Source organism: Blennius ocellaris (genome assembly GCF_963422515.1).
Source record: "Blennius ocellaris genome assembly, chromosome: 13".
Lineage (NCBI taxonomy): Eukaryota > Metazoa > Chordata > Actinopteri > Blenniiformes > Blenniidae > Blennius > Blennius ocellaris.
Genome location: NC_137662.1, coordinates 10,978,845 through 10,995,491, shown reverse-complemented (window position 1 = coordinate 10,995,491; position 16,647 = coordinate 10,978,845). Strand labels below are relative to the sequence as shown.

The window sequence follows — 16,647 nt, the reverse complement described above, 5'->3', positions numbered from 1 at the left end:
TAACCACCCTCAGCAGGGGGGTTGATCAGCAGGTGAGTCCTCAGGTACCAGGGTGGACATCCTACGATAATGTTGAGGGAAAGATCATGACGAATTTGAGGAATCCACTTAGTTTTGTGGCGTCACGAAGGCTTCATTCACTTTCAGTTTCGATTACTCTACAAAACCAAGCGTTTGACGCGTGAATCGAAAGTCAATGCAGTTGGATTCAGGCTGAAAGGAAAGGGAGCATCGAAACAGGCGAGCAGAGCGGAGATGGACGCGACAGGGAAGGACGCGCAGTGACTGCAGGAAGTTCACGATCGAAACCCGCTGAGTCTCTAAGAAATCATGGCAGGTCGAAACTACGTAGGGGAACTGAACGAGTATGTACATCGATCCGGCCACCACTTTAAGTTCGAGGATCTTGTTTCCGACGGCCCCGATCATAATAAAACGTGAGTTGAATTTGTGGTTGTTGTCCTGCGCGTCTCCGCACTTTTCCTCCTGCGACGTGCAAACGCTTGATTCTACATAGTCTCTATAATAACATGGGCGAAATGAAGAATGCGTGTTTTCGTGTGAATGACACGACAGATCTCATAAACGCAGAGGTTTGTTTTTATTTCATTAGATCGTCACAGTTAAACTATCATCTCATTACAGCAAACTCAATAACAACGTTTAAAAAAAACAACAACTCCACAATATGCCATTTTTTCGACGGGGATTTCATGTTTCATGTGTTAAAATGCCACTTGATCGGAGATCAGCTGAAACTGTTTATATGATATGATCATTGCTCGAAACTTCCATTTTGCCAGTCAGAGGATGACGTGGTAGTGAGCCATGCCATTTAATAAAACCCAACCCAATTCAAGTTTGTTTTATACCAATCTTTTTTTTACGTGGTTGGAACCTTTTTTTTTTTTAACGTAAATAATATCAAATTGTGTGTGAAATGCAAAAAAAAAATAAACATACTACGCCACAATACTATATTGATTCTGTATATTGCTTAAAATGCTCTACATTAAACAGTGTGCCACAAAAAGTGAATTTTAAAGTCAAAAAAACATATCTGAATTTGACACGAATCCAATTCCTGGTTGTTTTTTTGATTGCACATACTTTATCATGAAATAAATTACCAATTAAAGTGAAACAACATAGAGAGGCTCACATAATAAAAAAATAAAAATACTTTTTTAAGTCAAAATAAACTAAACAGCATCCATGTAACAGTTTTGGGGGGAAAAAATGTTGACAATTGTCTTTATGTTGTACCGGAGCTTTAGCCTTTTACTCTCATATCTCATAGTTCTCTAGGATGTTCCACACCTCTAACTCTCCTACTTAGTGTCTACTGCACAATCATCTCACAATAAATACAGAAATTCAATTACTTGGCTGCTTGACAAGTTTCTCATAGTGGTTGTATGGTTTTTTTTAGTCATGTTACTCTGTGTCATTCACTTTAAATGCTCAGTAATGTACTTCCACTACATAAAAGCTATTGATTAAGGACATTGCTATGTAGCAAGAATTAATGATAATAAGCTGAATTCATCCAGGAAGAACATTCAAACCGTTCAAAATAAGGCCCCGGTCTCATTACATACCTGTGTATGAGGTGAACGTGCTAATCATTCTGCTGCCCATAAAAGTCATCAGTAAAACACACAAATATGGTTGACTATTTTAGTTCAAATATTTAAAGACATTGCCAAAAAAATGTTGTCCATCCGCCCTCTTTCTGAGTGTGAACATGTACTGAGCAGCGGAGGACTCAGGATGGCTGGGATTAAAACCCGTTGCTGTGAAGAGCAGCTTCATCGTTGTGCCACCTGCACACAATTCCAGTGTGAATATTTCAAGTAAACTTCCTTGTATAATAAAGTTCTGTTAATTTATGTTTCAGGTTTAAACAGAGCGTCACCCTCAATGGTAAAACCTTATTGATAGGTGTGGGCAAAACAAAGAAGGATGCCAAACAAGATGCAGCTGAAAAGGCCTTGAAGTGCTTGTTAATGGACGATGATCTGGACTCGGTTGACTCTGTAGGAATATTGCTCCTCTCTGCCACAAATGAATTATGAATCTTTAAGCTGCGTCTCCTCTATGTTTCTTTTTGATCCGTGCTTATGATCATTGTCTCATCAGAACCAAGACGCGTCGGCGGCTTCTGCACCGGTTCATGAGGAAAGTTTGAACTACATATGTTGGCTCAATCAGTATGGCCAGAGGATGGGAGTAGATTGGAAGTATGAGACAACAACCAGAGCAGATTGCCACGGGACAACTCGGTGAGTCTGATCATATCTTGTGTTTTGTGTGTGTTTGTAACATGTCTGTAATTGCAATGAGGCATCATCAAGTTTTATCTCAGATGTGGCAGGTTTGTGGTTGGTGACAAGGAGTACCCAATGGCGTGTGGGAAAACAAGTAGACAAGCTAAGGAAGCAGCAGCTAAGCTGGTACATGACCAGATAAATGACTATAAATCTACGAAGGTACGTAGTGATGCCAAACCGGTTTTCTCTGAACTGACGATGCTGCGAATTCCCACTCCCCAGGTTATAGAACTGTGAACTCAGAATTATGCTTCTTCTATTTTCCAGACCACAGAAGAGACAAATGTGTCAGCACATTGTAATGCAGAATTTCAACAAAATCTTTCCGATATCAGGTGAGTAAATCTCAACAGCAAATCGTTTAGTAGTCGACACTCCGCCAGTGAAACATTTCCCTTGTTTGTTACAGTAACTCCACAGGAAGCCTGAGCTTGAACTCTACAGACAGCAGCGTTAATGGAACAAATTATATTGGACTTGTCAACCACTACTGTCAGAAAACTGGACGTAAACATTCATATATTCTCGTCAGGAGATGTGGTCCTCCTCATATGCCACAGTAAGTATGACAAAGTAGACACCCAGCCTCTCCGATTATAGTTTAATTATAGTCTGTGATGTTTAAACCCTTTCCATTTCCTACAATGCAGCTTTTTCTACAAATTAGAGATAGACAACAAGGAATACGATGAGGCTGAGGGTAAGACTGTCAAGGAAGCCAAACAAAAAGCAGCTGAGCTGGCCTGGTCAGCTCTACAAGAACAGTCCGACTGGGACAGTAAGGTATTACAGAGTCTCTGCTGAATGATATCATCAATAGCTCATGAGTCACTGCTAATTAGTGATTAAGCTTTGTAGTGACAGTTGTACCAACAGTTTTAGTCAATGAAATGTTGCTGAATTGAATATTTGCTAACATCGTGTGAAACGTTACTCCCGTACACTTAAGGTGTCCTTAAGGTCACATGAATCACAAGACGATGGACTGTCTGAATCGTCGGCACCATCAACTACAATGTAAGACACCGACCGGCAAGTTCTAACTGCACAACAAAATGATCAGTTTTATGCACTCTGAAGGCTGAATTTCTATCTGTCCATTTTTCCAAAGGGACTCCAATGAGCCATCATCACACATGTCAAGCGACACAAGTAACTCGATAATATTTGCAGACTCTTCAAACAATTCCAGTGCACAGGTTTGTTCCTTCATAATTCAATAATAACACTGAAATCGGCTGACTTTCAATTGACATTGTTCCTCATAATACAAGCGCAAGAACTTATTTGGCCCTGCTTTGTCTAGATTGTCGTTGGCCTAAAACATGGCTGAAATTTACAATATAGGTCACAACTTGGATTTGATCTGTAGTAGGACCGCACAACACAGTTGGGTCTGGGTGTGCTTTGCCTTACCATACCATCCCGCTCAGGGATGTACTGCAGGGGGCCTCAAAGCTCAAGGAGCTGCAGCAGAAGGACGAAAGAGCTGCGGGTTGCCGACCCCAGCGCGAGAAGAAAGGGCGTAGAAATGAGTTTTCACATTGGGGGAGGCACATGTGGGAAACCTGACAGATCCGTAAATAGTTTAAGCAGAAATTGCAGGTGCGGCTTATATTCGGGTGCGCTCAATAGTCCGGTAAATACAGTATTGGAATTGGTTTTAATGAAACACTTGTGTGTGCCTTTCAGGTCCCCAGGTCAGTAGAATTGGAAAATAATGCCTTATGCAGGGCCTCAGGACTCAGTTCACAGTAAGTTTTTATTCTATGTCAATATAGTAATAACATAGTTATTGTTGAGATCTTTGTTTCAGTGTTTCTCTTCTGTGTTTGCATTAAGACCATCTTCTGAGCCATCCCCGCAGAGTTCTCCGGAAGAACAGGTATGACGTTTACAAAAAAACCTCAAAAACAAATCTATTGTTATATATTTTGTATTATTCTCATTTATAAAGCGTAGAAGTTCAAAAGTTATTGAGACGCTGTTGTCCGTCCGAGTCGCTCTGTAATGTTTAAGTCTCGTTCTTTTAAGAGTGCTGTCAAAGACACAAGCCTGGAGAACAGCGCAAGTAACACGTCACCCTACTCCAGGTACACAGAAACATTCAACCATATTCCCATAATTAGCAAGACTTATAATTTTACCCTCACGCTTGAACAACTCTGTGAATTTCTGCAGATTCACATCCGATTTTGATGACATCACGGCTCTTGGCAAAGGAGGCTTTGGCACAGTTTACAAAGCAAGGCAAAAACTCCTGGGAAAATACTATGCTGTAAAGATCGTTCGTGCTAAAAAGTAAGTGCGCAGTTAGATCTTCATATGTGATTGATTTTATACTGTTGTGACGGGGGATGGATCCGATCCAGTAACGTAGTTCACGGATGGGAAATTTCCCATCCAACCTGCAGAGATTTCCAAAATGTCCAATGTTTGCAAAGCCGTTGTACAACGAGGCGGCCACTCTGCAGCCAGGCGTCGCCGTCTTTAAAACCGAGGAGAACAGCACTGACAGCGGCATCACAACAATGAAAAGCAGCTCCTCCCAGTCGTTTGTGCTGCGTTAGCGCTGGAGGAATTGTTGTATGTGCTGGGTTGCTAGTGAATTTCCCATAACCATATTGCGTACATACATTCCTACATTTCATACTTGCCTGGAGGAAAGAGTTTATTACAGCCGCATATAAAATCAACAATAATGATAATAATAATATTAAAGCAAACAAAAGCTCTGGTATCGGAATAGTATCGTATCGGCAGATGTTCGAATTCAGGTATCGGAATTGGAGTTGGTTGTTTATTGTTTGTTTTCTTTGTCTGTCTTTGTTCAGAAAAGCTCTCCGTGAGGTGAAAACATTATCAGAGCTCTTTCACGAACACATTGTTTTATATAACGATTGTTGGATGGAAGATTCGAGATACAGCGAGGTGATGGCAGTGGACAGCACCAGCTCTTCTAAGTAAGTTTTATTCTCTCAAGAATAGTCATTGTCCACTTCTTATGTAATGAAATTAAAGCCTCACTTGCATTGTTTCCGTCTCTGATCTTGCAGTAGTTCACCTCCGCAGTTCCTCTATATCAAGATGGAACTATGTGACAGCAAAACGCTCAGGAAATGGATCAACGATTTGAACACGACCACTCCGAAAGATCACGAGAGAAGAGAAGAAAGTCTGCCGGTTATAATACAAATTGTCCGTGGAGTTGAGTACATTCATTCCAAAAAGCTCATTCACAGAGACCTTAAGGTGATTATGTTGGGTTTTTGTTTTTTTTTCTTGAGAAGTGCACTGGCATTGTATCTTTGTGTATTTTATATGTTTCCAACCAATTTAGCAGTCACTGACTTCCTGGTTTATGCGTCTCAAATCTGCCGTCCAGATAGTCGTCTGGTCTCGCACTGTGCTGGGCACCTGGACACATCAACATTACCATCATTTAAAAAAAAAAAAAAAAAAACAACTGATAAATTGACCTGGTCATATGTCCTATGTTCCTATCAGACATTACACCCCTGATCAAATCAATCCGAAAATGTGCAGTTGTTTTACACGACTCATAAAAAGTTTGCCTTATTTGGCTTCTGGGTGAAATTTCAGAATGGACTTGAATTGCACTGTAACCTTTACTCGTGAACTCAACGTGACCTCTAAACCTTTGAGTGCACAATATCCAACTGTTCGGTGATCCAGTATTTCATGAAATGACCAATTAATGTTCTTGTTCAAATAGAATATGTATTTAAAAAGTCCTCCTCATCGTGGTGTTCACATTTTAACATGAGACACGAGCCTAATGTTATCGTCATGGATGACGAGGCCCCATCTCATCAAGGTCACGTCATTGGGGAACTGCTGGAGACTGATGCCTCAAATGGAGCATTCTGCTCTTCCACCAGACCTGAACCCCACAGAAAATCTCTGTGTAGAGTCTCTTCACTCTGTATGCAGAACTTCAGTGACCTGAAGGCTGCCCTTCAAGAAGAGTGGGATGTCTCAGCAGACTATAAGTGGACTTGTGAACAGCGTGAGACGTTGTTGTCAAGCCGTAAATGATGCTCAGAGGTTCATGATGATTTAATGAGACATTGGTATTTGTCGTCATGGTGTAAAACCTCCACTGGTACATGATGACCAGATAGAACAGGAGCATGTGAGCGATGGCATCTAGTGAAATTTGTGAGAGGAATCAGTGGAGGACACTGTCGATTGTTGACTGTAAATAAAACTGTACGTGTGAAGGAAAAGTCTTGAGAAGAAGCGCTTGAATACTTTTGTAATCGAGTGATAAACGTGACCTGATCAGTGACTTTGCATCGTTTGCTCTCTTTGTTGTCAGCCTCTTAATATCATGTTTGGACAAAGAGGAGAAGTGAAGATTGGAGACTTTGGTTTGGTCACTACTGAAGCTGCAGACGACGATGATCAACTCATGATGAAGAAGACAAAGACAGGAACCCGGTTGTACATGGCCCCTGAACAAGTGAGATGGTCTACATTGAAATTTCCACCTTTACCAAGTGTCGTTATTTCCATTATGATGTGATGCTGGTTACATTGCCACAACTCTGCAAATAATTGGAATTTCTTCCTCATTTTCCATAACTATTCATTGATGGTTTCACTTTTAGAGGTTTTTTTTGAAGTATAGTGCGTGTTAACAGAATGTTCTGATTTGCTTTATCCTTTTAATCCAGAGTAAAACCAGCACTTACGACCAGAAAGTGGACATGTTTGCTTTGGGGCTGATATTTTTGGAACTCCTTTGGCAATTGCCCAGGGACTCCAGAGTACAGGTGAGTTTCATCAACTGGCGGTTTCATTGTGAGTCATGGTGGAACTTGATTCCATAGAAATGAGAAAGCAGCTATAAAGACTACTGCAGTTTATCTTGAGGTTGACGTAAGCAGCAGGTTTTGTCGAATATAGACCTGTTTCACTCACTCCCTTGTGGATTATTGTCTGAAATAGGTTCAACAAGCTCATCGGTTCTTTTGTGTTTTCTTTGCCGTTTGTGTCACAGATTTGGGGTGATGTAAGGAAGCAGAAGTTACCTGACAGGTTTTCTCAAAGATTTCGACAAGAGGTACAGATTCATACTCTGCATTCATCAGTTCATCTTTCCACATTCTGAACCACTTTATCCAACATAAGTGTTGTGTGGCGCTACTAACTCCACTAACATACTCTTAAATATGTAACTTGATTTAATTGTGAAATTAAACATCTTGATAACCAGCAACAGGCTTAGAAAGACCTGATAAATATATTCATTTACACATCGACCACGTCTGATAAAACTGACCTGGAACCTCTAATACGTTGCTGCTGGGATTTGTTGTTTTATTTTTGCAGAGTCTTATGATTAAGTCGCTGCTCAGTGAGAAGCCAGAGGATCGACCCAAAGCCGGTGATCTGATTTCGCCGCTGGAAGAGTGGAATAAGTTATTTGGCCCACAAAGAATCATGTGTCAAACTGATGCAACTGTGTGATTGTGAGAAAAGACAAGAAAAGAAACAGGAGCGGTTGCATATTTTTATACTTTGATTTTATTCAATGAAAGATCAGATATTATGCTGTATGATTAAAAAGAACTGTACTGCACTTGTACCTTGAGGTCAGTGCATGAACTTTGCATTGAAGGACTTTCTTGATTAATGAAACAAGAAATCAAACTATAGAATTTTTTAAAACCATCTTACATATCTATTCACATTTATCTGTTCTCATACATTGGTGATTTATATCTATAACCAGTCAGTCAACTGCTGTTCTGTTCAAGTGGAGAATATTGAGTATTTTACATCCATGTGCAAATAAAAAACCATGAGGTGCCGTCAGACATGTTAACAGCACCAGTATCAGGTCGTGTTGCACTTTACACATCAGAACTTTGGTTGTGTCAAAGTGTTTTTCAAGGGTTTTGTTGGTTTTCAAAAGTGGAGGTACTGTATGTGTCAATGTAACTGCAATATAAATCTAAATAAATATTGTGGGACATTGAAAGTGGGGCCTTCAATGATGTCTATTTTGATGGTTGTACTGCAAACTATCTTCAAGCAACAACTAAATTAATCCACCAATTCAATTGCTGACATGAATATACTCTCAGTCAGCTTTTTTACCACTTTATCAAGCTTTAGGTTGTATGACAAAAGCCACTTTTTTTGGTGGGGGGGTGTGCTCAAGGAGAACATGCAGATTACCCATTGAAAGACCCCCAAGCCTTTTTTACAAACCAGGACATGCCAGATGTGAGGTCAGCACAAAAACCATTAAACCAATTAATTGTCCAAGTCAAAGTGTAAACGAAAAAAAAAAAAAAAAAATGGTATTTGCCCAGAATTATATAACAATTATGTCAATGGGACATGAGGGAGGATTTTATCATTGCCAATTTAGCTGCTTCTCCTGCATCTTCATCATTTTTTTTTTAAGTCGCCATTTTATCCACTTTTAGACAATTCCAGACATTTCTGCAAAAATAGCGTGTGCAAATAAAAATGAACACGGGATTTTTATTTATATCAGACTTTTTGGAAAGTTTAAGGCCTCTACTGGAAAGAGGCTGTGGCGCTCCAGAGCCAGATGGTGGCAGACCCCTGTCCCAAAACATGATTTTGTAGCGTTTTCTCTGTTTTGTCGTGTTTTTTAGACTTTGTAGTTGTGTCTCTAATTCATAGTGTTATTGAATTTTTGTCGTATTTTCTGAAGTTTGTCTTGTTTTGCACTTCTAGGCCACCATATCTGCTGCTTGGGCTGAGTTTGAATCGGATCTGTCACGTGTATCATAAAAAACCTGTCATATGTAGTGTGATCTGCAGGGGGAGCTGTGGCCCCGTGTTGCTCGGTGTGGTAAAAGCCTGGCTGCACTCTGGGCGTCCTCAGCCCGTGGGTGAGAAAGGTTTATTCACAGTGAGGGGGCCAAAGCTGAGGGAGCTGTGTGACATTTAATCATGCCGGATGATTAGCATCTCAGTGGAAAACAACAGTAACAAGTGCCAAATGCTGGATCCCACACAATCACCTGGACGTGGAGCAGGCACTCACAACAGGCCCAGATATTCAGCACGAATCGGCTCCTGCAGCTCACCAATGTTAACTCAACAATCACCGCAAACTGAGAGCCCCTCAAATGTGCTGAGTGCCCACAGAACGAGGCTAATAGGTGGCTGGAGTCGCCTCAGGAAGCCTGAATAACGCAGCTTATTTCTGTCCTATGAGCCACAGTCTCACCTCGTGGTGACAACAGCAGTAAGGAGGATAAAGCTGGGGCAATAAACACCTTACGGATCGAGATCCTTATCCTCCCCGTGGAGGACGGGGGTGACACTTTGAACCTTGCACACTGATACTCCTCTAAGATTGCAGCATGGCTTTATAAAAACAAAAAACTTCTTGATTTCTGAGGTCTGTTAAAGAGGACAGGTTAAAGGTCAGCACTCATCTTGACTCCATGTGAGAAATCTGGATGTAATTATGGATTCAGTTCGGAAATTCAACAACCACATTAAGACAATGATAAAAAAAAAAAATCTGATTAAGACCATTTGAAACATATTGCAAGAATTACAGGCTTTCTGACTGATCAAGTTTCAGAGAAACTTGTTCATGTATTTATTTTTTGTAGGATTATTGGATTATTGTACCGGTGCGTTTACAGGTCTCAGTAAAAAAGAAAAATGTGTTAGGCAGTTGAAGCTCATCCCAAGTCCTCACCAACACAGCGGATGGAGCACATTACAGCTGAACTCATCTCTGTGCACTTGGCAGGCTGTGTGTCAAAGGATCCACTTTGAAATCTGACTTCTGGTCTATAAAACTCGGAATGTTTCGGGCATAAATACATCTCAGATTAACTTATAGAATATGAAACCTCCAGACCTCTGAGGTCCTCAGGAAGAGGTTTGCTAAGTGTTTCAGAGTCAGAAGAATGAAGGGCAAGCAGCTTTTAGTTTAAATGGTCCTCACGTGTGGAAAAAAAAACCCCAACAACTTCCGGAACACCTGAGGACTGCTGACACACTCACTTCTTTTAAATCAGGACTTGAAACACTATTATTTGTTCACGATTCTCATTAAACAATAGATTTGACTTATTCTATTACCTTTATCTTAATCAAACTTTCTACTTGATTTATTCCCATTTTTATGCCTTTCATAAGTCCTCTGTTTGACTGTATTTTAAAATCTTAATCACTTTCGATTAAGATTCTTAATTGCCTTGCTTAAATGTATTTCTTTTATTCATTTGTAACGTCTTGTGGATTGCCTTCTGTCTGAATGGTGTTATATAAATACAGTTCCCTTGTTAATAATATCACAAATCAAAATTATTGCACATTTATACATCAAAGTCAAATTAATTAACATTGACATTAGTAAACATTTTGCCGCGAGAAGTTCCTGTATGGCTTCCTCTGGCATTCCAAACACGCTTGATGGTTTCACTGGTGACTCTGAATTGGCCATCGGAGGGTGTATTTCAAGCGTACCCTGAAAAACAAAAACATTTTAACAGGTTTGTATTAACCTGATGAATGAAACCTCATTAACTTTGCCATTTACCTTCAATATGTTAAGAATACTTTAACTGGCTCTATGTCTGTCAGCATGTGAAATTCAATAAACGCTTTACGGGATTGGCAGTTTTTATTTGTTTTTTTAATTTTTTTTACACTTTAGTAACTGCCAAAATTCACTTCATCGAGGTAATTATTCCACTTCCCCAATAACTGCTATCAGCTTCTCTCGGCCAACTTTTTTCTTTTCGTATTTCAAGATGTCATTTAGATATCAGCCGCATAAGAAAAAGTCTGCGCTATTCTTCCCTTGACATTTATACCAGCAAAACAATGTAGTCCCTCATTTTAGCAGGATCTAAGATAAGAAACCTGGTGTGTTTCCAATCTTCTGCAGCTGTCTCGCTTCTGCGAGCAGGGTTATTGGATGTATTGAGGTCACTTCCTCCGAGAGTCAGTGTGGGCACTGAAGCAGCGCTCTTAGTCAGTGGCCTGAACCATGTAGCCAGGGGTAAAATGGACTCACAAGTCAAGAGTGTCTCCCCCACAGTCCCAAGGGTCGGGGCGAACGATTACTCCGCGAGTAGCCACATTTCAGAAGCGGCGACCAGAATTCGTTTGGCCCCGCGCGTTTTCTGAGTCGGCCTCGCTTCAAAGACAAAACTATCGCCAACCGGCGGGGTTCAAAAATCAAAAACGAAAGTTCAGATTCGTGTCCATGTGGGGCTGTCGTGTTGTCATCTTCCCGTGCCTTTGAATACATTTCAGAAGTTTCTGCTGGTGAAGTTAAAGTCCACTTAACCTCCGGTGAACTCCAGTTAACTGGAGCATGACCACACGCTGCGCCTCGCCGCGGGCCCCGTTTGGCTTTTTTTTTTTTTTTCTCCGGACTTTCCACCTCCCCAGAACCATCAGCTCGCTGCTGTCCGCTTCATTTCAGAAGCACTGCCGCTGCAGTTTTTTAAGGCCATCTGCATTTCATTTCTCCAAAGTCACGAAATGTATCGGAAACGTCCTAAATATCCTAAATCAACAGCGTAACACTTGAGTCACAGCATACTGATGACAGGCTGTTGCCTTTTTGTGTAATCATTCATGCAAATGTTCAATTGCATTTTATCGGACAATACTATTTGCGATATACATGAATAGATATTTACAGTGTTGAAACATTTAATTTCTAGACTATAAAAACAAAGTCCTGTGATATACAGTAGCGTGACCTTTCTCTTTACTGTAATAGTGACGTTGATCACTTACAGCAATACATTGAAACAAAAACTGTTCACAGTATTTAACGACACACAGTAGGCTTCCACAGCCACTCTTTACAGTGTCGGTCAGCTGTTACTTTTCTTTACGAGCCATTACAGCATGTCTGAGCTGCCGTTTAAAAGGAAAACACCCCCACCACCTTTTTTTTATTTTTTCTGCGATCCACCCGATTCAGCAGCAGCCAACAGAGATCTCGTCCTTTTCACTGCACCTACATAACATCCTCCCCCACGCTGTTGCTCTCCAGTTACATAAAACCCATTTCACATGAGAACTCCCAACTGGCTCGGCATTGAATCCGCTTAAAATCAGAGACAACTGACTTCATATACTTTGCTCCTTGTCACCCAAATACTCAGCAGAGAGATGCATCCAATCTCACTTCTTTACGTCTCCGCCGCCAAACGATAGCAGTGCTCTGCCTCCCGAGAGCCGGCCTGTCAGATGGAGTATTACACATCACAGGTTTTTGGGAGTTTGACTGTTTTGCTGTTGATCGCTGCTGCAGAGACTTTGTCACTGGATTTCTTCTTCCCCTTTTGTAGTTTTTCTTGGAAATCTAATTTAAACACAATGACTCTGCTCAGCGAACCTCTTCAATACATTCATCTCCATAGTTCTTTTCACGTAGCCAAGGAAATGTTTTTATTATTGCAACATATTCACACATATTAAAGTCTTAATCAGATTTATTATTGTCCATTATCTCTTGAAAAAAAAGAAGAAAAAAAAGCTTTTTTGGGGGGGGGCATCAGACATTTTTGTGGGAATGATGATAAAGTTTTCCTGTGTGTGGGCTTGTTGCTATTATTTCTATTGGCAGATGTGAGTAAAAAGCAAGGTGAACGTGTGGGTGTGTGTGCTCTTTTCTTGGCAGGTGTGAGCTCCGCGTGGCAGCTGAAGGAGCTGTCAGAACAGCGAGACTTAACGCTGCCTCGTGTCATTTTGTGTGGGATGGTAATTTACTACAAATGATATTGCATTCTCCCTGTTGACAGCCTGCCAACGCTGTCAAACTGGCAGAGCCAGCAAAGTCGTTTGTTAACTTCCGGCACCCCTCCAACCCCCCCCCCCCCCCCCCCCCCTTCCCCCCCCCCAAAAAGCTTATACTGGTGCAGTTTCAGCCCTACCTCACAGCTTTTGAAGGTCAAGGGCGCGATGGCAGACTCACCTGGCACATCTTTGAAGAGCCAACGCGTCGGCTCCATGCGGAGTTCAGCGGTTCATTGCAGAGCAGCAGGGGAGGCAGCCGCGTGTCACGAGGATCCTCTGAAAGCCTCACTTCCCCCCCCCCTCCTCTTTTTCTTTTGGAGAAATGACACCTTCTGACAGCCCAGCTGTTGTGCCTGATTCTTCTGCCCGCGTGAAAGACGCGTGTGAGATGATGCAACTGAGATGTTAATGCGGATTTATCTTTTCCTTGCAATGAGACAAAAGGAGGCCGCGCCGAAAACGCGTGCACAGTGGGTTCTCTAAGACAAGAAACACGTATACTGCATTGAGCGAAAAGTTTACGTTCGTGTCTGTTGCAGTGTTGGAGGTGATGATGGCAATATGAACCTGCAACCAGCAACGCTACTGGTACTGCTACTGCTACTGCTACTGCTAAGACGCATTCATCCAGATGTATGACTGAGACATCTGAACACCCCCCCCCCCCTCATTGCTGTCATAAATATGTCACAGCTGCGGTAAACACGAAGCAACAGGCTTCTTCTCTAAAAGACTGTGAAGTTGCATTTTATTTATTTGCTTTTAAATGAATTATAAGGAAGCGTCGACTTCCACCGTTGCACCTGCAGACTGAAGCCCTGAGATAGGATTTATGCTCCGTGTGCTATTAAAGGCTCAATCATGAAGTGTTTATAATCTGCAAATTAGAATATTCAGAGTTTTAGGGATCAAGCGAGGTGACTTCGTTGCATCATTTAAATGATACATGACAGTAAATTCAGGTGTGATGGCAATGGTGATTAATTGAGCCCAAAAGCAGTCCCCCCCCCCCCCCCAAACAACTTTGCAGAGAAATAACGCAGGGAAAAAAAAAAAAAAAGACAAGCTCATCAAGCTGGCAAGATGTAATGACAGATAGTCTAAATTGACAGGAATTAATGATTTTTGTAACGTTTGCAGATTCATGTTTGCCTCTTTCTCTTTGTGTCAGTAGTAATTACGCAGGCACCTCGGGGAGAGGCAGTGAGGGAGATGAAAGCTCTGTGAAACCAGGACGTGAACAAAGCCAGAAACCACAGAGAGGAGAAGGGGGGGGGGGGGGGGGGGGGGGGGCAATGCTTGAACACCATGCCATGACAGCCAGCCTTTGGGGCTGTTTTATTCAGCTGCCAGGAGCTTTTTAGGATTCGTTTTATCTGCTCTGCCTTCCCACCCACCCACACGCCCACCCCCTCTGGATGGTGCTCCAGATGATTTGTGTCCAGTTTGGCTTCACTCGAGCCAACACAGCATCTAAAAGCAGACACACTCTGCCTCCTTCTCTGCAATCAGCCCGCCTGTCTTGTGTTTGAGAGCTGTTAAACCTCTTTTCTGCCTCAGTGGCTTTCTTCGCGTTTAAGCGAAAGGTCCCTTCAGGTTGTACGTTTCAAAGACAAATTTAAAATACACGTTGCTCTTTTTTTTTCTCTCTCTCTTTCCAATTTCTTCTTTTTTAATCACGGTTTTTCTTTCTTGGAATGACGTTTCAGATGAAAACATTCGGTAGGACATGATTTGTCTTACTTACATGTGTTAAGTGTCTCAGTCTATGAAGACAGGAGGCTGCTACAGTGGTTGGGACTGGATGGAGGAGATGAAATATGTGCCATTTCTGCCAACCACTGACAATGCGACATTTTAATAAAACCTCTTCATCACATAAACTTCACCCTTCATTTCACTTGACTGTACATTGCACATTACCTGATAATGCCAGACGTTTTAGTCTGATTTAAAACAGTGGACCAATCAAATCCATGTCAACTGGTGCAAACAGAAAAATGAGTATCGCACTTTTTTCAGGCTGTTAGGAAGGTCTAGTACTCTTTGCTTTCGCCAAATGTCAGCCTGCATGGGCTCCAGTGCTCCATGGCCCGGAATTGGACAAAGCAGGGATAGAAGATGGATGGATGGCTGGATGACTGCAGGTTTGGTTTATCACAGATTCAGTCACAGACAATGCTATTCTAGACATCATTGATCCTCGTTGGAAAAGAGCCATTTGTGTCTGGTACATTCAAAAATCATTACGGGTTAATCCCCAAGTCGGACAAAGAAATCTCTGCTTGAGCGTACTGATTTAAATGGAAATTGCATTCCATTCTTAAAAGGGTGTTTAATAATAGAGATAATAGGGATTATTTTGTATATTAACATTAAAATGTGGTACATGATATATATATATATATATATATATATATATATATATACACACACACACACACACACACACACACACACACACACACACACACACACACACACACACACACACACACACACACACACACACACCTTTTCATGGAGAAGTGCAACAGCACGTTTCTTTCACCTGAAAGCCTCAGCTTCATCTTTATGACAGCGTCTTGAAAATCTGCACTGTAACCTTGAGGCACTCCAGTGACTGGTCCTGTGGGAAAAAATGGTGTTGGCTTTAAAGAAACAATCATATCAGTGTGCTTTACATGATCTGTCACATTCAGCCATTGGGTGAAACTTGCATTCCGTTTCTTGCTCCAACACTTTGACACATGGACAGGACCTTGGGAATGATGACATTCTGCTCTACCAAACCAAATCAATTAGACCCTGCTAAATGTGTGTTAATCCGTGATGCAGACTCCATGATGAAGCTTGATTTCATACTAAATAGTAGCACTATTACCACGATATTGTTGCCTTATGAGTGACTTCTCAGCACCTGCCCACGTTTCTCTCCTATCTGCTGTGAAGACAATGACCAGAGGACACGTGCCAGTACAGTCTTCAGCCAACTTAATGTGGAGCTGCAGACACAGGCAGCCTCCCTGTGGAGTGCTACTTGGATATTTGGCCGGTCACCGATCTGCTGCTGATGGTGTCGTAATAAAAGACGCTCTGGCAAAGGAGTTCCACTATTGTTTTATTGTGTTTTCGTGTTTTTACCAGTGACACCAAAAGCCTATCAGGACAACACGCGTGACAGCAAACTTGGACTTCTTGGCTTTTTGTGACTCTTTTATGATTTCCTCCTCGGGGTAGCATCTGGCAATTAGAAAAATGTTCATCTATGAGCGTAATTACATTACATAAATATTATATCATGAATAATTTTCAGTCTGTGCAAAACACCTGGATCTGCCCCTGGATACTTTAAATTCATCGACACGTTGGCTAACTGCACAATGACCACCAGGGGTCACTGTTGTTCCAGGCTGTATTGTGCTTTGAGGGCCCAGGAAGTGTCTGCCACACTGTGTTTGTGTCCTCCCTTTGTAAGACAATGGCACTATATTCTAATCCCATCTAACCTCTTCCTGAA

At 41.6% G+C, this 16,647-nt stretch overlaps 1 protein-coding gene across 1 annotated transcript; it reads left to right on the top strand.

The window, feature by feature from the left end:
* Window positions 1-134: 134 nt before the first annotated feature.
* Window positions 135-8,337, top strand: LOC308138123 (interferon-induced, double-stranded RNA-activated protein kinase-like). The gene is made up of 19 exons (XM_080507105.1): window positions 135-437; window positions 1,901-2,039; window positions 2,143-2,285; window positions 2,369-2,492; window positions 2,601-2,668; window positions 2,743-2,892; window positions 2,984-3,116; window positions 3,283-3,350; window positions 3,445-3,532; window positions 4,026-4,087; window positions 4,176-4,218; window positions 4,368-4,426; window positions 4,515-4,634; window positions 5,168-5,296; window positions 5,390-5,585; window positions 6,676-6,819; window positions 7,034-7,132; window positions 7,360-7,422; window positions 7,692-8,337. Exons 1-19 carry the CDS (start codon window positions 331-333, stop codon window positions 7,827-7,829), a joined length of 2,073 nt encoding a protein of 690 aa, XP_080363231.1. The 5' UTR covers window positions 135-330; the 3' UTR covers window positions 7,830-8,337.
* The last annotated feature ends 8,310 nt before the right edge of the window (window positions 8,338-16,647 follow it).